This window comes from Myotis daubentonii, chromosome 3 (assembly GCF_963259705.1).
Source record: "Myotis daubentonii chromosome 3, mMyoDau2.1, whole genome shotgun sequence".
Lineage (NCBI taxonomy): Eukaryota > Metazoa > Chordata > Mammalia > Chiroptera > Vespertilionidae > Myotis > Myotis daubentonii.
This window is the reverse complement of record NC_081842.1, coordinates 7,321,392-7,343,093: the sequence shown is the minus strand read 5'-3', so window position 1 is coordinate 7,343,093 and position 21,702 is coordinate 7,321,392. Positions and strand designations below refer to the sequence as shown.

At 54.3% G+C, this 21,702-nt stretch overlaps 1 protein-coding gene across 2 annotated transcripts in view; it reads right to left on the bottom strand.

Annotated features, from left to right (window-relative positions):
* The window catches only part of SLC37A1 (solute carrier family 37 member 1), a 42,843-nt gene that overhangs the window by 6,818 nt on the left and 14,323 nt on the right, over positions 1-21,702 (bottom strand). Inside the window, exons 6-17 of one of the 2 annotated variants that reach the window (XM_059686535.1) lie at positions 20,159-20,294; positions 17,623-17,699; positions 16,434-16,600; positions 12,234-12,271; positions 12,053-12,130; positions 9,093-9,224; positions 6,357-6,447; positions 4,829-4,891; positions 4,244-4,356; positions 3,305-3,353; positions 2,135-2,208; positions 384-462 (exon numbers count right to left, since the gene is read on the bottom strand). In XM_059686535.1, coding sequence (XP_059542518.1) covers positions 384-462; positions 2,135-2,208; positions 3,305-3,353; positions 4,244-4,356; positions 4,829-4,891; positions 6,357-6,447; positions 9,093-9,224; positions 12,053-12,130; positions 12,234-12,271; positions 16,434-16,600; positions 17,623-17,699; positions 20,159-20,294 — 1,097 coding nt within the window. The remainder of the gene's footprint in view (positions 1-383; positions 463-2,134; positions 2,209-3,304; positions 3,354-4,243; positions 4,357-4,828; positions 4,892-6,356; positions 6,448-9,092; positions 9,225-12,052; positions 12,131-12,233; positions 12,272-16,433; positions 16,601-17,622; positions 17,700-20,158; positions 20,295-21,702) is intronic. The other variant, XM_059686536.1, reaches the window with a different exon arrangement.

The following is a 21,702-nucleotide window of genomic DNA, read 5'->3' as shown; positions in this document are numbered from 1 at the left end:
ACCTGTTATTTTTCCTGCCATTTCCATTCACATAGATTCTGTCCTGGAGATGACAGCGACACATCACTGGGCCAGTGGACCGCGGCCAGGCCGGAGTTTGCCAACAGGCGGCTTTATGAAACCCTGGGTGCTTTCACACTGACGAAGAGTTCCAACCAGCCTCATGCCCATGTCGTTTCTGGAACCATCCGGCCAAAGAGGACAGACTGTGCCCACCCCCTGGTCCCCTGGGCTTGCACGAGCTTCTGCTCTGCTCGTATTTTAAGAAGGCCGGTTGATCCCAACGTCACCAAAGCAACTGGAATCGTGGCATCTGTTAATTAGGACGTGACCGTGCGGTTCCCCTGTGACAATTAAATTTAGAGCTAAAAATACCCACGTACCTACAGACCCGGTTCCGTCGATGATGGCGGTCACGGTGGCGAGGGCGTGGGAGTTTCCTTTCAGACTCTTGTGAGTCCCCTGAAGAGAGGGAAATCGGTGTGAAGCTCACCCCAGGGGCCTCAGGGGGGTTAGGGGCCCAGCCTTCCACAGGGCAACCTACACAAGAACTCAGAGAGCAGTTCTGAGCGTGCGCATCTGCCCTAGAGCCCATCTTGGAAAGACTGACAAGGTTTCGAGTGGCTGTAAGTCCTGCACCCACTTCCCCTGTGTTCATTCCTTATGCTACGTCTGTTATAATTCACCACCCAGTACGGCGTTCACTAAAATCTATACGTTATTCGGATAGCATTGGTTTTTTATTGGACGTTTAATCTCTTTCTGTCCCAGGTTCCCGTCCAGGAGCCCACATGACATTGAGTCATCGTGTTGGCTGTGACGGGTTCCCAGGCTCCCTTGTTCCTGGTGACCCCGACAGCTGTGAGGAGTAGGAGGCCCCTCTGTTGGGATCTGTCGGATGTTTTCCTCATGATTAGATGGGGAGTGGGTTTGGGGGAGAAAAACTAGAGGATAAGTGCCGTTTTCGGCCCTTCATACCAAGGGCACACGTGTCAACATGCTTATCACTGTTGTCATTGACCTTGACCCCTGGCAGAGGTCGGGTCTGTCAGGTATCCCTGAGTCACATTACCTTCCTGTCCCACCTGCCCCCTGTGGAAGGAGGTGGCAGACAACCCACACCGAGGAGCGGGAGGCTCGCTTCCTCTTGGAGGGCCGAGTTTGGCACAGGTATCTTCTCCCCATTTATCTATGCAGGGAACTACTTTTAAAAGGTTTTGTATTTTAGTGCTGCGCTCCCTTCAGGTGCCGGCATATGATACCGTGTGACATGTCTGTCCTCCACGTTGTAGGTGGGAATGGCCTGCCTCCTCGGGTTGGACTGGGGTCTCCGGGATCGGGAGTCACCTGTCGCCTGGGCAGCAGGCCCTTCTCCAGGAAGACGGGCAGTGGTCCCTGGGGGTCCCAAGGCCGAGGGTGGTTCCTGCCACCGTGGCATTGACATCTACCGTCCTGCACAGGAACTGCCTCTTTACCACGGTGGCTTCCTGTCTGGAACATGTCCTCCCAGGGCTGGGCCCCCGCCTGGCTCGTCTGCAGGCCCCACACCAGTGGAGGGTCGGGCACAGGGTGGGCACCCAGAGTGGGCCGAACCCGGGAGGAGCGGGCCTCACTGCCACGGCCCCAGGGCCTGCGAGGCCAGCACAGAGGGGTGAGCCAGACCACTGGCCTCACCTCAGCCTCCTCGTCTATAGAATGGGGCTACAGTCTCCCCTCATTTGCTCAGAAAACTCTTAAATGGACAGATACTGGTCATTTAAAAAAAGTGCTTCTAGCCTGGCACCATGGCTCGGGGGCTGAGTGTCGACCTATGAACCAGGAGGTCACAGTTCGATTCCCAGTCAGGGCACATGCCCAGGTTGTGGGCTCAATCCCTGGGGGGGGGGGGGTAGGAAGGTGAGGGGGGTGGTCGTGCAGGAGGCAGATAATCAATGATTCTCTCTCATCATTGATGTTTCTCTCTTTCCTTCTCCCTTCCTCTCTGACATCAATGAAAAAAAATTTTTTTTAAGTGCTTTTCTAAACACAGCACAGTACTGATAGAGACCACTGTTGTCAGGGATGGAAGAGGTGACCACCTCGGCCAGCACTGCCCTCCTGTCCCCTGGCTCTGCACTGAGACGCGCCCACTCACCAGGTCTGCGGAGACGGCGGTGGTGATCAGCGCGTACGGCCCGCTGACCAGGGCCCCGCAGAGCAGCAGCATGGCTGTGGGAACCAGAAACCACAGGGGATTTAGGGAGCAGAACTGGGCCCCCGGGAGAGTCTCAGCAAACCCTAGGTGGGCAGCCTGGCATCAGAAAGGGATCCTGCCCCAGTGGGATGCTGGAAAGGTGGCCCAAATCCAGGGCGGGGGGCTGCCAGGGCCATCGCCATAAACACCTCCTTCAGAGTTGCCCTGAGACGTGCTTGGCCAGTCCAGCCACTTTCCCAAGAGTCAGGCTGTGCTCGGACCCGGAACTCCGTTCTCCCACCTCAATGGACAGCAGCTGCTGACACACCGAGGGGGCGAGAACCCGGGGCACCGAGTACACACGTGACCACACGGCCCCGGGATAGCAAATGCCCCTGTGGTCTGTTGGCCACCACCAGCCACAGCCTTATCTGCAGGCAGGCCTTCCCTGACCCCGCATGCTGGTCCCCGAGGTACCACGGTGCCCGTTTCTGAAACGCAGTTACTTCCTAAACCGCCCTCTAGTTCACATTCCTCCGTGCAGACGCGTTTGGACCAGGTAGCAGCAACCTCCGTGATATCCCCCATTGGCAACCTGCCTCCCCGTAACTTTCCGTGGGATCACACAGCCCTCATCCCTGCCCACCCCACTGCTGGCTTGTTAGGATGGAAACAGTATTTCTAGGTGTCAGAGCCATGAGTTGGCAGTGGAGTTAAAAACAGTCCTTCAGGGTTATGCAACTGCCCCCAGAGTGGCAGTGACAGGAGCCCGCTGGGAGGAAGGCTGGGGTCTGCCCTGCTCTGCTGCCTGCTCTCACCTGCCGGGGGTGCAGGTGACATCTGGCCTCTGTGAGTGGCTCCTGGCCACTGGGCACCTAAGGCCCGAGGCAGGTGGACTGCCCCCTCCCACACTGGCTTTCAACCTGCACATGGGCAGGCCTGGTGCCTGGGAGCAGGAGTCCTGTGGGCCTCTCCCAACGTCCCACCCAAAGAGGGACATGGGGACTATTTCAGCCTCGCCAAGTGCTCGTTACACCAGCTAAATGCTCCTTTGTTAATTTTCCATTTCATTTCACCAAGCTGTGGGGTCAAAGGACGTGTGTGAAGGAAAAGCAGGCCCTGTGGACTCACCGATGGTGGCTTCCAGGCCCATTTTGCTGATGGTGGAGAAGATGTAGAGCTGTGAACGGGCGGAAACAGGGTAACCGTGGGTTACGACAAATGGCCCAGAGAGTGCCCTGGAGTCTGTGCTTCCGAGAAGCCAGGCAGGTGGCTCTCAGGAGCCAGACAGGGGCAGCCCTAACAGAACGGAGGCCCTGCTCCCTGGCCGGGCGGGCTGCAGGCAGGCGTCTGTGGAGGACCCAGCACACGGGTCCCGATCGCGCTCGCTGAGCTGGGGGCCCTGAGCTGGGGGACCCTGCGGTGCTTCCTTCTCTGAGCTCCTGGCCAGAAGGACTGGGTTGGGACAGTTCTCTTGGAGTCTAACCACTGACCCCACAGCTGCACTGGGGAAGCAGGGGCCCGAGGCCTGGGGGCCACACGCAGTCAGTTCCTTAGTGAAGGTTCTTGAGTGTCTGTGCTGGGCGGTGCCCACCACCGAAGATGGCAGAAAACTAGGCCTGGGTCTGGGGACAGTCACAGCCCAGCCGAGTGGCAGACCAGATGACGATGCAAGCTGGGGAGTAATAATGTTACATGTAACATGTTGTAAAGACAGTCACGATACAGTGTTCCTTTAGCCCTCACACTGACAATGTGAGGTTCTGCTGCGGTCTCCTCACTGCAGATAAGGAACCCAGCTGCAGAGCGGAAAGTCCCCTGCCAAGGTCGGCTCCACTGAATACCAAAATCAGTGCGACCCACTGTGAACAGGATGGGCGGGGTCAGTGCTGAGGGGAGGTGGGGATGGCGCGGGGATCCTGAAGGGTCAGTGGGAGTCTGGGGGGAGGAAGCGGGGAGGCCGGGGCTCTGCAGGCCCACGGGGTTTGCGAGGGAGGTCTGCGCCATGGAGGGAGTGAGCCTGGGCCGGGCGGGAAGCCGGCTGGTGGAGGGCAGAGGGAGGCAGCTCACCGTCGGGGCCGCGAGCAGCAGCATCAGCCCGCAGGTGGAGGCCCTCTTCCCCAGCCGATCCGAGATGACACCTGCCAGGATCCCACCTGCCAGGCAGAGGGTGGTGCTGAGGGCTGCCTCCCTGGGCAAGGCCCCATGGAGAGGAAGCAGGATATACACATAGTCACAGCGGCGAGAAGGCAGTGACGTCCTCTCCCAAGTCCCCGCTCATGTCTCCGTTAACAGGAAGCCGCCTCAGTGATGCCTGAACTCCCAACAGGCCGATGTGCTTGTGGTCAGACACGAGTGCCCCGGAGGCACCTCCCAGCGAGACAACGAGGGAGCCAAGGGGTTGGTTTAGGCCCTGAAAGCCCCCCTCCTCCCCCGTCAGGTTACTAATACCACCCGCTTGCCGCCTGCTGGGCACCCGTCTCTGACAGAGCTCAGGTGCAGAGGCAGAGCCAGGACGCGGGAGGGGATGCGCCCACGCAGGTGGTACCCAGGGGGCACATCGTCCTCTCAGGGGTAAGCCAGCTCTGAGGTCCTGGGCCCTGGGTGCTCATGCGCCACTGTTTGTACGCACGGAGCCGGGGGTGATGGACTCACCGAAGATCCCGCCCACGTCAAACAAGGTGGACAGCTCGCCCGCCTCCTTGGCGTCCAGGTGATCTGTTAGACCGAAGGGCGTCGCTGTGAGGAAGATGCTCACACCACACCCTTGTTTCCTAAGCATGATGCACACCGAGGAGCAGCCAGCTAACTCCGATGGAGGAAAGCAAGCAGCCCCGCATGTGGCGGACACACAGAAAGGTGAGAACTAAACACCAGCCCCCCAGTGAGCACGGGTCCTGCTGAGTCTCACTGGCTCCCACTTTGGTTCAGTGTCGCCAGGGTTCCACGCAGCACAGGACAGAAGTGGGGCTGCTAGACAGGGAAGGATCCCTGAGCTCCTTACTGCTTTCCCTGTCCCCCACAAACCCCGCCCCTGCTAACATGCCGGTCCCCTCACTGTCCCCTCAGCCTCCCTCCTGTGACAGTCAGCCCTCCTGCTCGGGCCCAGGCCATGTCCGCTTGTCCTCATGACCCTGGGAACATGCAGTCTGCACCCTGCAAACCCACATTCCACATTTCTCCTCCCTGTCCATTCAGCAGAGCTGGCATCTCCCCACCTCTCAGGGGGACACCCAGAAGTTCTGGGTCCTACTTGACCGTCCTTCCTGACCATCCCACCCCGACCATCCTGTCCTGACCATCCCATCCTGACCATCCCCATCCCCTTTCAGCCGAGGCTGCAGCCCCTGGATGCGGGACCTTTTCTCTTAGGAACGTCTGGACCCCTCTTGCCTTTCCTGTCATGGTCACACACGGGCGTGCACGCTGCTACTGAGCTGGTATGTTCTGTCACCACCTACAGCGTGGGCGGCAAACCTTTTGAGCTCGGCGTGTCAGCATTTTGAAAAACCCTAACTTAACTCTGGTGCTGTGTCGCATATAGAAATTTTTTGATATTTGCAACCATAGTAAAACAAAGACTTATATTTTTGATATTTATTTTATATATTTAAATGCCATTTAGCAAAGAAAAATCAACCCAAAAAATGAGTTCGCGTGTCACCTCTGACATGCGTGTCATGGGTTCGCCATCACTGCCCTGCAGCATCAGCCCTGCTGGACTTGGGAAATAAGACAACTGCCTGCTCTTCCCTCAAATGGAGCTCATCCCCAGGAAGCAATTTCCAGGTCAGACCATCAAACACTTATTATCTCAGCTCCCCAGGGCCTCCGCTCCTGCTCATCACCTGCTGTGGCCCAACATCTGATGGAACTCGATTTAAACGCAGGTTGCCCTGGAACAGGGAGACCCCGTGGAACCAGCAGCCACAGCTGGGACGGACATGTCAGCCCTTTAACCCCATCGAGGTTAAGACCATGGCACAGAACGTGCCCAGCCCAGCTGCCTTTTTGTCTATACGTGTCCACTACTCATGTCGCTGGGTTCAGAAGTGTGTCTCTCACATCCTCACGCATCATGAGCCTCTGCTTTCCAAGTCCAAGGGACCAGCAGCTGAAGGGTGTTCGGATCCCAGCCTCCGCACAGAGCCTAACGCCTGTGCTTCCAGCCGCAGGCACTCACCGACACTTGTGATGTACAGAGGGAGCCAGAAGAGGAACGTGTAGCTGACCAGCTTTGCGAAGAGCAGACACAGGGAGAACTCGACCACACCCTGAAAGAGAGCAAGCCGCTTATCCCAAAGGTGCACTCACTGTGTTTACTTCAATATGCTACCGCGCCCCAGTTCCCCAACGCCCATAGACCACAGCCTGGTCTGGGCTGGCACCTCCGGAGGCGGGGAGAGGGGCAGTGTGGCTGCACAGGATGCCTGGGATGTGGGTCCTGGACAACTCCCGCAGGCTCCTACAGCTCACGGCTGCCCTTTAAGAAGAAACCCGTCTTTACATCAGCTCAGTCAGTGACAATACACACTGATGTGACCCTCACACCACTTCTCTCTGAGCGCTTAGCTACTGAAGTTCAGGATGAAGCAGAGAGTCACCTGGTTACTGAGTATTTCATGGCTATTTCTTTCTCCCCTGAAACCAAAACTCAAAACCACCGCACGTTATACAGTGACGGGGAACACAGAACATGTGCCCATTCTCTAAGGGATGGGGGCTGCTGCGCCCTGCCTGCCCCCGAACTGTGGGTGCTGGGGAACACCCGGAAGAGCAGTGCAGATCTTCGTGAGGAAACGAGGGTTGGAGTTTGATGGCTACCCGACAATGCCTGTCTGTGGTCCCTGGAGCTCTCCTTTTAGAAAGAGCGGGTGCCTGTGAGCCAATTCCGGTACCGCCTGGGAAGTTTTAGTGAGAACAGGGTCACACATCCCCCTGGCCCTCCCAACACTGCATGCCCAGGCCCCACCACAGTGAGGCAAGCACACGCCGTCTATGCAGTGACCAGAGGACTCCTCTACGTCCTGAGCTCCTCCAGGAGCTCCGTGTTCAGGAGCTGATGTTCGCACAGGGGGTACCCCAGCGGGAGGGTGTGTGTGATTCACTGCATCCTCACCATGTAGCTGGCGTTGTGCTCAGAGCTCTAATTAAGTGACCTCCTTCAATCCTTGAACAGCAGTGAGCATGACACCAGGCATTGAGCCGATTGACGGATGAGGGAGTGGGGGCTCCGAGTGGCTGACACTTGCTGGAAACCCAGCTCCTCGGAGGCAGGGCCGGGGTGAGCCTGGCCGGGGCTCTCAGCCTGCTCTCTGCACAACCCCACTTGCATTTCTTAACTAGTGTGTACCCCACTTTCAGTAAAAGTATTCGAGGCAGCTACACAATAAGGTACAACAGAAAGGTTACTAGTGTTAACAAGACAATTTTAAAAATAACTTTCTATTTAAAACAGTGTTTCCTGCAGGCCAGCCCAGAGCTCTCTCTCTTTCAATGGCGGGCGGCCAGGCTGGGCTGCAGCGCCCTTGACTGAAAGCAGGTCCGGGCTCCGGGCCCATCTGTTCCACAGCGGGTCCTCCAAGTCCCTTTATGGCTGTGACTGCGTGATTCTACGCTCTGGGTGCGCCCTTCCCCCTCCAGCCCCACACACGCACTAAGGGGCCTCTGGGGCTGCGTCCCTCTGCCCCGCTCACGGAGGGCGAGCATCAGTGAATTGGTCTTGGCCGTGTGAGAGCCATGCTGGCTCCTGTGAGTACGAGTGCCCACGGGCGGCAGCTCAGAAGTTTCCAGAGCGGCCCCCACGGCCTGGCTGCCGTGGCCCACGGGGCAGGGTCGCTCTCCCTTTTCCTGCTGCTTCTGCTCCTGTGGTGCCCTCACCGTCTCTCTGCTTGCCGTGTTAGAAGAAAACGGCTTCTCCATGTCCTCTGACAGTCCCTGGTTCTCTGCTGAGGAGCCCATGCATTTAACACCAGAAAACTCTGAAGCAACAAGAGATCTCATCACTGCACACCGCCCCCAGCCTCCTTTTTTTTTTTAAAAAAAAAATATTTTTATTGACTTCAGAGAGGAAGGGAGAGGGAGAGATAGAAACATCAATGATGAAAGAGAATCATTGACTGGCTGCCTCCTGCACGCCCCCTACTGGGGATTGAACCTGCAAACCAGGCACGTGCCCTTGACTGGAATCGAATCAGGGACCCTTCAGTCCACAGGCTGGTGCTCTGTCCACTGAGCCAAACCAGCCAGGGCCCCCAGCCCTGTCGTGAACACCTTCTCCCCGAATCTCCTTCACATCTGGTCACAGACAGGGCCCACCAGTAGGCAGTGCGCATGCCTGTCTGCCCAGAGCCAGGACCAGCCACTCCCTGCACACAGCTCGCCTCATCTTTAACAAAGAACAAACCCAGGTTCTGTGGCCCCTCAGCTTTCCGTCTGCACCCTCGCCCTCCTTCCTGGTAGAGCACGGCTCAATGAGACCGGGTCCGGGCCCCTAAAGCACTTTCATGGGTGAGGGAGTCGAGCGGGCCCACCCCCCCAGAGGAGAACGCAGGGCCGGTGCCTCCCCGGGCCACCTCAGGTCCTCAGGGGCCAGCAGGCGGCTGGGAGGGAGGCGTGAACACAGGGTGTGGAGGCCCAGCAGGGCCAGGGACTCAGGTTTCTCAAGGGACGATGAGAGGCCTGTTTGTCTATGAAATTTCTGAATTTCTAAACGGAGACAACTCATTTCAAAACTTTTTAAAACATAGTGTGAGGCAGACAGACACTGCGGCCCTGCTCAGGGCTGGGCTGCCCGGGAACTGGCCCCGCTGAGGTTCTGACCTGTGCACTGTGGATCACAGTTGCCTTTTCTAAGGCCAGCTTCATCCACCACATGCACAGACGCCCCCCTTGGAAGTCTTCCCAGGCCGGTACTCACGGGGATTTTCAAGGCCCCGGTGAAGCTGATGGCGGCCATGCTGCCCCCGCCCTCGGCTGGGAGGGTGATCACGTGGTTCTGATGGACAGCATACTTCCCGTCCGACAGCAGCAAGCACTGCGTCTCTGGGTCCTGGAGGGGGCCCGTCGGAAAGAGAAAGAAGAGGTTGTCAATGCCTCTGGCGAAGGGAGGCCAGGGTTCCTGATGGCTAAGGGCTTCCTGAGAGCCTCAGGGCATCTTGGAGAACGTTCTCACTGCAGTCATCGCTTAGAATCATTAGCTTCCCTGTGTTTCTAGAAAGCACTAACTAAACATGCAAAACCCTTTGACCCAGCCATTCTAGGAATCTGTTTGTGAAAAATAATTTGGACGATGAAAAACTACAATAAAATGAATGTCAACCACCATTGAGGAAAACTGGTTAAGTCCATCCATAGTAATAATATACCTTGCAGCTATAAAAAAAGTTATAGATTTTAATGACATGGAAATATGCTCAAAAATACTCAAAATTATATTTTATCATGATCTCAAGGAATATATACATATATTATGAATATTTATATATGTTTAAATATCTCTCTATATAAAAGGCTAATATGCAAAGTGTCCCTCAGAAGTTCGACCGGGAGACTAGGCATTCGATTGCTTGCTATGATGTGCACTGACCACCATGGGTGGCGTGGAACGAAGGAAGGCCCTGGCCAGCAGCCAGCAGCCAGCAGCCAGGGAAGGGAGGCCCTGGCCAGCAGTCAGAAGGAAGGCCCCAGCCAGCAGCCAGACCCCTGATCCATCCTGATCGCTGGCCAGGCCTAGGGACCCTACCTGTGCATGAATTTCGTGCACCGGACCTCTAGTGTACAGATATAACAAGGTAACTATATAATGTAGTATAGAGAGAAGCTAAATTCTAACCTGGCAATGATTATCATCAAGTGGTGAAATTACATGCAATTTTTATGAAAATGTCAATACATGCTTTCTATGAGCCTGCATTTTTTTAAGGAGCTCACAATGAATGAACATGATCAGAACCAATATTATTTTAAAATGCATAAACCAATTCTGATATTTTATAAATTTTGATTCTGGACATTGCTAAAGGACAAGTTTGCACTATTAAAGCAAAGAACAGCGGTCCCCAAGGTGGGATGGGGTTCCAAGTCCGAGCAAGATGGCCTGAAACTGTTGCTCATGACTGAACTATGAAGTTCAAGGACTTAAAATGTTTCTCTGTATTTCAGACTTTCCACAAAATCACACAGCCTGTAAGTATTTATCTCACTACAGTCTATGCCAGTTGGATTACAAATGCGGTTTATTAAAAACAAAAAGATGACAATGCACTGCCATATCGGTCTCTCGATACTTAGCGAAGAACAAAAATTGGGATAATGCGGGGGGGGGCAGGTGCCAGCCATGGCCACAACGTGGGCTCAGCCCAGCACCTCGCGTGGGCAGCAGGACGCCATCCTGAGGGCCAGGAAGTGGCTTCCTGGCAGACATGGCACAGGGGACTGGCCTTTGGGTAAACATGGTCATGTTTACCGCACACGTGATGCTTCAGCATGATGATGACAAGCCCCCAATGTGAAAACACACTGTCTTCCTACGGCCAATTCCATACAAATACATGAACACGAAGAGCTGCCACTTGAGTTTGGAAGTAAACTTTTCTCTCACGAATTATGCTAGCTGTCCAGGTCAAGAGACTAAGTCACAGTTCTCAACCCTGGCTGAGCCCTGAGTCTCCTGGGGCTCTGCGCCAGTCTGGGCGCAGGCTGCTCCCGGACAATTACAGGGGTCCTAGGAGCAGGCCCCAGCAGGCCCAAGGTGCTGCCCCGGCTGAGAACTGCAGAACTCCACGGAGTTTACAAACACAAAGTAGGCAGTGCTGTCTGAAAGGCAGTCATGATGGGGGCTGAGTAACACTCCACTCAGGTCCTGTGGGTCTGAGCTGGGTCACTCCGGGAAAGGGGGCGCCAGGTTTTCCTGCTGAACTTGGGGGACACCCTGCCTGCCCGCCAGAGCCATCTGCAGTGTGTGAGCTCTTCCTGCAACATAGGGCAAGGACCAAAGCCTGGTGAGTGCTCAGAGGCCCCTCTGAAAGGGCCAACAACCACCTAATGGCGTCTGCACTGAGGTTGCCTGTGGTGCAGCCTCTAACTAGGTAACTGTCTGTTTGGTGACAGCTAGTAAACAGACTTTCATAGAAGGACCAGGAAAGGGAAGAGTGACATTTAATCAGAAGACGTGGCCAGCTTTACTGGTGAGTAGCTGAATCAGAACACGGGGCCTGAGGTGTTGCATCAAGGCAAAGGCATGTCTTCAATCAGTTGGAGAGGGCCCGGCAGGCTTGTCCCAGAGGTTGAGCATTGCTCTATGAACCAGGAGGTCATAGTTTGAAAAAAAATCCAAGAGGAATTGAGCCATTTGGACATCGATTAAGACCTGATGGGGTGGACCAAATATTTGTGTTCCTCCCAAATTCATGTGTTGAACCCCAATCTCTAATGTGATGGTATTTGGAGGTGGGCCTTTGGTCAGGAGGGGAGCTCCCTTGAGGGGATTAGTGCCCTTATGAGAAGAGACACCGGAGAGCTTGCTCCTCTCCCCGCTCTCCGTCTTCCTGGCATTTAGCTGGTGCTGTCCCCCCGCCCCCTACCATGGGAGTCCCACAGGAACAAGACGTGCCACCGATGCTCGCGGCACAGCCTGACCTGGAGCAGTGCCCGCTGCACGGAGTGCTGCAAATACTTGCGGAACGAATGAATGACTGTCAAATTTGATTTTAAAAATGTAAAGTAAGCTTAGCCTGCTACCCAAAGAAGCCTAACAAGGACAAATTCGAGATTTACTGATGAAACGCGAGACCCAGTTTTGTGAGGACCCTGGATGTCTGGGACGGGTCCCTGAGGCAGCGACTCTGACCGCCTGCTCAGCGGCTCGGGGTGACTCACCAGCAGCTTCTTCTCGTCGGGTAGGGCTTGCTTCTGCAGCCGGAACCTGTGCACGCCATTCCCATAGCTTTTCGGATGCTGGGAGGAAAAAAATTAGTTAGAGCGAGGACTGAATCCACAGCCAGAATTACACCTCACTTCACTGTAGCAGGGATGCAAGGAGCAGAGAGCGAGTCCTTACCGCCACCAGGGTGGACGAGCAGGCGATGTCCTTCGGATCTGAAAAACCAAACATGCAGTCACGTGTGAACCCGGGGCCAGGCGTGTCCTCCAACACAAACACTAAACCAAAACAAGACCCATCTGACACTTTTACTCAATTAGCAGCAATTTCAGAAAAAAGACAATGCCCGAGGCAGCATGCCTGGTGGGGTGAGGGCGCAGGGCGGCCACCCCACAGAGAACCCACACCCCCTGCCCTCCCTCCGCCCCCAACAAATGCAAGCGGCAGGAGCATGAAGCCTGCTGTGCGATACGGAGAACAGGTCACATGTGACCCCAGACACGCCGAGCGCACGCACACCGCAGTGACAGGCACACGAAGCGTGTTGGAAGGAGGACTTCCGGGAGGAAATGTAAGGACAGGAAAAGCATTTCAGAACAGAAGGTTACAGGGGACATGGGTGAGGAGTTGCTGAGTGTATGGAATGAATTAGAAATGAAAATTACTGGGGACCAAACATCCATCTTGAAATAGAATAAAGTGCCTTTTATCTAAATGCCAGGAGGAAGGACACGTGAAAGAGTAACAAAGCTGGAAGCTTGGCTTTCCATCCTGTGCCTTGGAAATGACTCTGGTGCATTTGGGCACCAGAGGCCAGCACAGCTGTGGGCCGGGGGGAAGCACGCTCACCTCTCCAGAGTCCGGAGGCTGCCCTTAAACAGCTTGCCCCCTCCCCACGCCGAGGCTGGTCTTTGAATCACTTGGTGAAACAGTTTAACTGCCTCGAAACAAACTGAGCTAATGGGCTTTAAAGTTCCCACAGCTGAGCTCCTCCCCATGTGACACAGAGGGTGACCCGGGCCTCGCCGAGCACTTTCTGAGGGACTGGAGGCTCCTCCACACTCACCCCACGTGCGTCGGCAGGGACGGCACTGCTGGTCCCACCTGACATGTGTGGTCGCCACTAAAGAGATGCCAGCAGCTCACCCGGGGTTTTCCGCAGCCACCCTGTGCCCGCCCTGTGCCCCGCCCAGGGCCAGCCAGGAGGCCTCCCTGCTCCCGGGGCTTGGCCGGTGCCCACAAGTGGGCTTCTCCCGGGCCTTGGCCTGGGGGACATGAGCGCACACGACCCTTGGCTGGGACACGTCCTAGAGCCGTTTCTCAGGCAGACACGAGGGGCCCACAGGTGGGCACTGTCCTCGGGGCTAGCCCTGGGCAGGGAGAAGGAGCAGGTCACAAGGAGGGGGTACCCGAAGCTTTCGCTGCTCAGCCCCACACTCAGGGAGTAGGGAGAGGAGGGAACAGAAATGAACCAAGAAACCGATATGATTTTATTAAGCAGTGTCACCCCAATAAACTCAATTAAAAAATAAAATTTAAAAAAGATTATCATCTAAATAAAAAAAACTATTTTTAATTGAACCCATCCCAGGACCTAAGGGATCCATGGCCAGAGTTTAAGAAAGCCTGAACGGTGAGCTGGCACCTGGTCACACTCAACATCCCCATTTGCTGAGTGACCTTGGGCAGGTCTGTTAGCACCTGAGCCTCGGGCCCTTTCCCTGGGCAGCCACACGCCTGGCCCGGGCCTGGAACACAGGAAGCACGCGGCATGCGGTAGCCACTCCCTCTCCCTCTTGAAAATGTCCTATTGATGACATGGGAAGAACAGCTGCAGGGAGTGCGCTCACTCGTTATTAGGAAGAATCTGAGAGATGTCTTCATTCCAACACAAATCACAGCCAACCTCAGATTTTAAATCAAGGGGCAGGTGTGACCTCAGAGCAGAGCTGTGACCGTGGGAGACACCGAGGAGGGCTGAAAGGGAGACCTGCAGCGGGAAGGCAGACAAACACCAAGTCTGGAAGGTGCCCTGTGGCTGTGAACCAGGGATGGGGGACCGGCCTTAGCAGAGGCTGGGGGAGGAGAGAGGAGTAGCCAGGGCGGTGGGACAAGGACAGCCAACCTCCAGCAGCGATGAGCCATCCGAAGGAAGTGCCAGCAGTGCAGAGTGACTGCAGGAACAGGTACTGAGATCAGGTACTGAGAGAGATCAGGTACTGAGATGAGGTACTAAGATAAGGTACTGAGTGAGATCAGGTACTGAGAGAGATGAGGTACTGAGATGAGGTACTGAGAGAGATGAGGTACTAAGAGAGATGAGGTACTGAGATGAGGTACTGAGAGAGATGAGGTACTAAGAGAGATGAGGTACTGAGATAAGGTACTGAGAGAGATCAGGTACTGAGAGAGATCAGGTACTGTGATGAGATACTGAGATCAGGTACTGAGTGAGATGAGGTACTGAGAGAGATGAGGCACTGAGATCAGGTACTGAGATGAAGTACTGAGGGAGATGAGGTACTGAGTGAGATGAGGTACTGAGATGAGGTACTGAGATGAGATACTGAGAGAGATCAGGTACCGAGTGAGATGAGGTACTGAGAGAGATCAGGTACTGGGATGAGGTACTGAGATCAGGTACTGAGTGAGATGAGGTACTGAGAGAGATGAGGTACTGAGATCAGGTACTGAGGGAGATCAGGTACTGGAGGACCAGGGCTCTGGTGGGAGACCACAGTGCACTGAGGACACTGCCCCACAAAGTATGGAGCATGCGGGAGAGGAGGCCAGGGGTGTGGTGAGCAGGGAAGGAGGGGCAGGGAAGGATTTTGGTGGCACCAAGAACAGGGATAGGGGCCTCATTGAGGAGCTTGTGGAACCTTGAATACAGTTACTAATAAGGCGGGAGGCTAAGACTGTCGGTAAGAAAAACCACCAAGCGGAGGAACGAGAGAGCAGAGACAGGAGGGAGGCTGGGCTCGGCGGCCAGGTCCTGGTTCCACGGCACCTCCCATCGCCGTCAGTGCTGGCTTGCGGCCAGGAGAGCCAGGGAGGCAGAAGGCACAGTGTAGGTCCGGAGGTGCTCACCTGTCCCCCCACATCGGTAAGATCTCGTAGGACCGCCTTACAGGCATGGTCTCTGGTGGCTTTTCTGCCCCAAGAGTGGACCCAGGAGGAGAGAAACAGAGCCCTGCGGTCACCACAGTACGGTGCGGGAAGCCAGCAGGGGGACCCCTGGAATCCGAGGAAGCTGACAAGAGGTGATGGGAATGATGGGAAGGCAGTTCCAGGAAAGCCCTCTGTTCAGAATCTCAGCTTCACCCCTCCCTCCCCAACCCGACACCCCGCAGGAGCCACAGGAGTGGTGGCTCAGTGGGAAGGAGCTCTCACTCATTTGATTACAAAAGACCAAGCCAACGCTTCCTTATTCTTGGAAATCCTGCCCGGCCCGGCCCTGCTGATGGACCTGCATGGGGATTGGCACTCAGATCCCAGGCCAGGCCAGCAAGCAAGCTCCCGCCCTCTGCCACCCTCCGCCTTCCCCCAGCACCAGCCTCTTATCGGTTGAGGAAGAGAATAAAGGTCACTGTGGACTCCAGACCTCGGGCAGACAGTGCACTGCATCCAGGGAACCCTGGGCTGGCGAAGAGGAAGTGCCTGGCTCTCAGGTGACTAATGCGTAAAGGACGCCCTGGAGAGCAGGCGGCAGGACCCAGCCTGGAGGAAGACAGGTGGCACAGAGGACCTTTCCCAGAACTCAGTGCCACTCGGGTCCAGCTAAAGGCGTGTGAGTCTGAGTGCCCTGGCATCCGGCAGCACCAGCTTCTCCATCGCTGCCACACCTAAGAACCTTTGTCCTCCTGGGCCTCTATTTTAAAAATTAATTTGAAATTCAATGAAAACAAGTTTGGAACTGAGTCTAGAATGGCACACTCTTCCCCCAGGTAAGATATATGGTCCTGAGCTGTGCCATGGTTTTACAACACTGTCCAAGATACACCTTATCGGAAAGCACAGTCTGGGTGAGCAGGTGCGGGCCGGCACCGCGCCCCTGGAGGTGAGTGACGTGGCAGGCCCGAGGAAGCCGCGAGACTCCCGGACACAGGAAACCCGCATGCCGGATGCTGCAGGGCAGGGGGACAGGTGGGAGGAATTTCAACCTGTTACTCCAGAAACCAGGAAACAGCAGGAAATCCAGCATGACCAGCAGAGAAACAGCTAACGGGGAAGCCTGCACCTGAAGAAGGAAGTCTATCTGCTGTGGGGGGAGCCAGGGCAACCACACACCTGCACAGGACGAAGCAACAGCCCGTTCTCTTAGCAACGCATGGCGCAGCCCTCGGGGTGGTCCTCTCTCAGGCCTCGGGTACTTACGCTCAATGAGGAAGAGGAAGCACACAATCCCCATGGCTGCCACGATGGCCCCGGGCACGATGAAGGACAGGCCCCAGCACGTGGACACCCAGTAGCCAGCAATCAAGGACCCTAGGATGTTGCCCACTGAGGTGTGGGAGTTCCAGACCCCCATAATCAGACCTCGCCTGCAACACAAGACACAAGGCAGCAGATGATGTCCAGAAGCTCACGTGGGCCCGCTGTGTGGGACATGGCACCGGTGCCACGCATGAGAGCTGGTCGAGGACTAGAGGCGGTGCAGGAACTTCTGCAGGACGCAGGGCTGGGATGCTTGCAGAGAACTGGGCTGCACCTCACGGAGACTTAGGTGTGTTTACATATCTCACTCAGAGCTTCTTTATTGATGATTAAAAAGAGGAATGGGGCCTTTTCCTGAAGTTCTTGGAAGACCCCAAATTTAAATGTGTGCCTCTGCAGACTAAGTCCAGTCATTTGATGAACTAGCCCATCAACACGCGTTTCCACTGACTGGCCCAACGGATGGAGTAGCTGAATGGGGCTCAGGGAGCTGGCTTCCGTTCCCGTTCCCCATTTTCAGTATCTCCCCACACTCCCTAACCCTGCCCTGGCCGGAGCTGTGGGTCACACAGCATTACTGTGGCATCTGGACTGCAGTCAGGTCACCAGAGGCAGAGCGCACCTCTGCTCCTAGGCGCTGGGTGACTAGTCAGGACTTGTCACACTTCCATGTGCCTTGGGTCTTATTTTTAATGTGGCCTGAAGCAGGGTGTCCTCTGCACGTCTCCCAGGCCCCCAGGAGGCCAGAAAAGGACAGGCTGCTGGTCAGCTTTGCAGAATGACAGACCCGCCCCGCCCACAGCAGGGTGGGCATCTCCTGGAACAAAGGCCACCTGCATTTCAGAACCTCTGGTCCCAGAAGTTTTAATGATTTTATTTCATAGACTAGTTAAAGTGTCCCCCCCCCCCCCCCACACACACACAATAAATCTAAAGAAAAACTGAAAATAAAGTCTTTTAAAAAAAAATCTTTTACAAAATAATGTTGCTGGAAACAGGGTGGCCTTTTCTCACCTTCCTTTTTAAAACCTTTTATTTTTCCGTCACAGTTGCCATTCAATGTTATTTTTGCTTTAGTTCCAGGCGTACAGCAGGTGGTTAGACAATCACACACTTTACAAAGTCTCACCTTCCTTTTCCAAACCAGTTGCTGAGGCAGGTGACGACGCTGGGCCAGCCGGTGGTCTGCACCAGCCCGTTGATGACCTGTGACAGAGAGTGAAGGGAGGCTCAGCTCATGGGGAGCACTGCTTCAAGGGGGCTCATGGACGCTGCCTTTCTCTGCACGTTTGGGAGCACAGCTGGCGCTCCCACAAAAGAAGGGGGTCAGACCCTATTTGATGTGAGCCCCAAAAGCCAAAGATTTTAATCTATACTTATAATTACAGATCTAATACATGCCTATGGTGAAAATTTTAGAATAAGTGGGGAAGAGAAAGAAAAGGAAATCTCTTGCTAGAAGATGAACTACTATTAACAGCCTGGGGCCAAGGGGTTCAATCGCTGTCTAATCCAAATTTTATAAGAAGAGAAAAAATTGTCTTCTTTATCTAGAAATGTGATAGTCCTATAAATATGGCTTGCAAATTGCATGCTTTCACTTCTTATGTTGTGAAGAAGGTACTGTTGTTAATGATACTCTGAAGTGAGATTAACTTTGATCTAAAGCCTGTAGAAAGTATTTCTCCTCCTTCTAAGAATACCCTGAGCTTACATTTCAAGAAGGGACTTAATGCCTGGCCAGTGTGGCTTAGTGGTTGAGGAGTGTCAACCTATGAACCAAGAGGTCACGGTTCGATTCTGGGCAGGGCACATCCCCAGGTTGCGGGCTCGATCCCAAGTAGGGGGCATGATGTTTCTCTCTCTCCTTTATACACACACACACACACACACACACACACACACACACACACACTCTCTCTAGAGGCCTGGTGCACAAAATTTGTGCACAGGTGGGGTCCCTAGGACTGGCTGGTGATCAGGGCCGATAGGGGCCAGGCTAATCGGGGCCCAAAGGCCCCAGCGGGGTCAGGAGAGGAGGTGACAGTCAGCTGGGTGTGAAAGGAATGGACGCCGGACACCAACACTGCCATCATCAGTGCCTCACCACCATGCAGTTCCTTGCCTCTCCCCCTCCTCCTTCTCTTGCTGCTGCACCACCACAATGGCAGGCGGGTGGCGGAGGGCGGGTGGCAGACCGATAGGGGCCTGCTGGCCAAAGGCGGTTGGCTGTGGGAGTGTACTGACCATCAGGGGGCAGCTCCTGTGTTGAGCGTCTGTCCCCTGGATGTCAGTGTGTGTCATAGCAACTGGTCATTCTGGTCATACGGTCGCTTAGGCTTCTCTCTCTCTCTCTCTCTCTCTCTCTCTATATATATATATATATATATATATATATATATATTTTTTTTTTTTTTTTAAAGAAGGGACTTAGCAAGTGCACTAGTGAATGAGCTCACTTTAATCTCAGGAGCGTCAGGGGCAACTTTACAAGACGACATGAAACCAGGTCCAGCCTTGCACCTCTTACAATGACCACTGGGACAACCAGCTCTGCAGAAGCCACTGGGGCTGCACGCCGGTCCAGCCTCAGGGCCAGCCAGGCATGGCCTTCCCTCCAGGAATGTGCTGGAACTCTGGGGAAATTTTTTCTCCTTCCTTATAATTTTAAATATTACTACAAAGTGTAACTTGCTTTTGTAATTAAAACAGTCCAGCTTTTTCAAGGTCTGTGGCAACCTTTTTAAAGGTAAACTATGTCTAATTTGCTTTGATGATTTTATAACACCTGCTAGGCTATCTGGAGAGCCTCTGAAGTTGAACTCATTATTTTAAGTAATTTTCCATTTCTAGTAAATATTTATTCTCAAGAACGTTGGGATGGGCAGTAGCCAAGTGTTTCAGGAAGGGCTGGGCCCGGCTGGAAGGGCAAAGCCACAAGGCCTGTCTCGGCTTCACCTGCTGTGAGCACCCTTAGGCTCTCTCCTCCCACTGACGACCTCCAACCCTGTCCCATCGCCAATGACGCCCACGTCATCCCTTCCTCCTGCCCTCGCTGCGCCCCACACCCCTCTGACTCCTGAGTGGTCTGATTGGTCACAGACACAACATCTAAACTCATCCAGATGAGGGCAGAGGGCTCCTGCTTTGATTCCCGGCTGGGGTGTGGACAGATAGGATTCCCTAAGAGGCAACTCCTGCCCGGCCTGTGTGGCTCAATGGCTGAGTGTTGACCTATGAACTAGGAAATCATGGTTTGATTCCCGGTCAGGACACCTGCCTGGGTTGTGGGCTTGATTCCCAGTGTGGGGCGTGCAGGAGGCAGCCGATCAATGATTCTCTTTCATCATTGATGTTTCTATCTCTATCTCTCTCCCCAGTCCTCTCTGAAATCAATAAAAAAGTATATATTTTTTTAAAAGAGGCAACTCCTGAAACTTAAGGAAAACTGCATGGATGTTGGAATTTCAGAGAAGACAGAAGAGAGACCTTACATGTCAGCACTGACGCTGATGTCAGACAGGATACAGGTCCGCCAGGCCCCCGTCCCGATTCCACCCCCTGCCATCCTCTCTCTTGGTGGAGGGAGGGACCTGCGGCACGAGCACCCTGTCCAGCTCATCATGGAAACCCCATGCGTGGCGAGCCATAGACCCAGACATTACCTGAGTTACCACGTAGAATCCAAAACTGTGGATATTGTAGAAATATCCTAACCCAAACAGGGCAGTAAAGATACCACTGGCCAGCATTCCGAAAGTTAGGTAATACCTAATTGGCAGGCGCTCCCCTATTATGCCGCTGAGGAGAAAAAAAAGACGAATATGAGAAAACAAACACACCCATAGTGCAAATGACCCAGCGATCTCCTTCCGGATGCTTTCCGGCTGTTCTCGGAGCTTTTAGAACTACAGAGCACTACTGTTTCCAAGAAGATTTAATCACAATGACCTCCCAATGGGGCCTTTATTAACCAGAAACTGGTAATTGGAAACATCTTTTAAGACTTTTTATTTCAAGTGACAGTCACTAACTGTCAAATAATAAACATCAAACACCATGGCTTACACATATGATGGCAGCCAATTAAAAAAAACAACAACAAACTTGTCCAGCTAGTTAATCCTGCTTTTATATAAATAACAGTTAAAATTTCAACTGTCAAGCTGTAGGCAAACATCATAAAAAGGAATCACCCGTGACCATGAGCAAGCCTCTTGGCCGGGGGCTGCTATTAAGTCACCCGGAGAGGCTGATGGAATGGACATCATTCCATGTTTACCCGACTCTAGGCCACGCACACCTGCTGACACCTGCCAGGCAGGAGCTGGCCGTGAGGTCCCCACCAAGTCTAATTGTATCTGCTGTGCCACACCATCCGTGCGCCGCGGTGGCGCTGAAAAGCCGTGCCAGGGAGCGGTGCACCCCCTGCTCAGTGGAGAGCCCATGTGGACTCCACATTGGCCAGATTCTCGTGGTCATGCTCAGTGGCCAGATGCCTGAAAAAGGGTCTTTGCTGGTAAATAAGCAATGATAGAAGCACTTCATTTAAACCAGGTTTCTTCACCTCGGCACTCCTGCCACCTGGGGCTGGGTGACCTTCGTGGTGAGGGCTGTGCCGTGTGCTGTAGCATGTGAGCAGCACCCTGGTCTCTGCTCACTGGATGCCAGGAGCACCCTTTCTCCAGCCGGGACAACCATATTTAAAAAATATGTCTCCAGATGTTGCTCTACGTTTCCTGAGGGACAAAATCACTCCCAGCTGAGAAGGACATTTAAATACTGTTTTCTAGTCACTGAGAGAAACATACTCCAGCTGTGGGTCTTTTATTCTATAGGTTGTTGGTGTCCAGTGAGAGCAATCTTAAAAGAAACATTATTCCTCAAGATGGGACAGGCTGGCAGCCTGGGTGCCACCCCGGCCTGAGAAGCCGGAGGCTTACAGGTACTTCTCCTGCTCTGCTGTGCACCACTCGTTTCAGCTTCCCTGTCTGCTGCCGCCCTTATCTGCAGCACCATGCAAATACGCAAACACAAGAAAGGACACCACCCTCCACCAGAGGGAACTGCCTGGCTGGCACCACCCACCCACAAGGACATTGGGCTAGGGTGGGGCCCAGGTCCTGATGACGCCGCATCTGGTGGGTCTCAGGGAAGAGGCTCAACATGGACAGAATCCCCGAGATTCTCGAACCTCTAAAGATCTCAG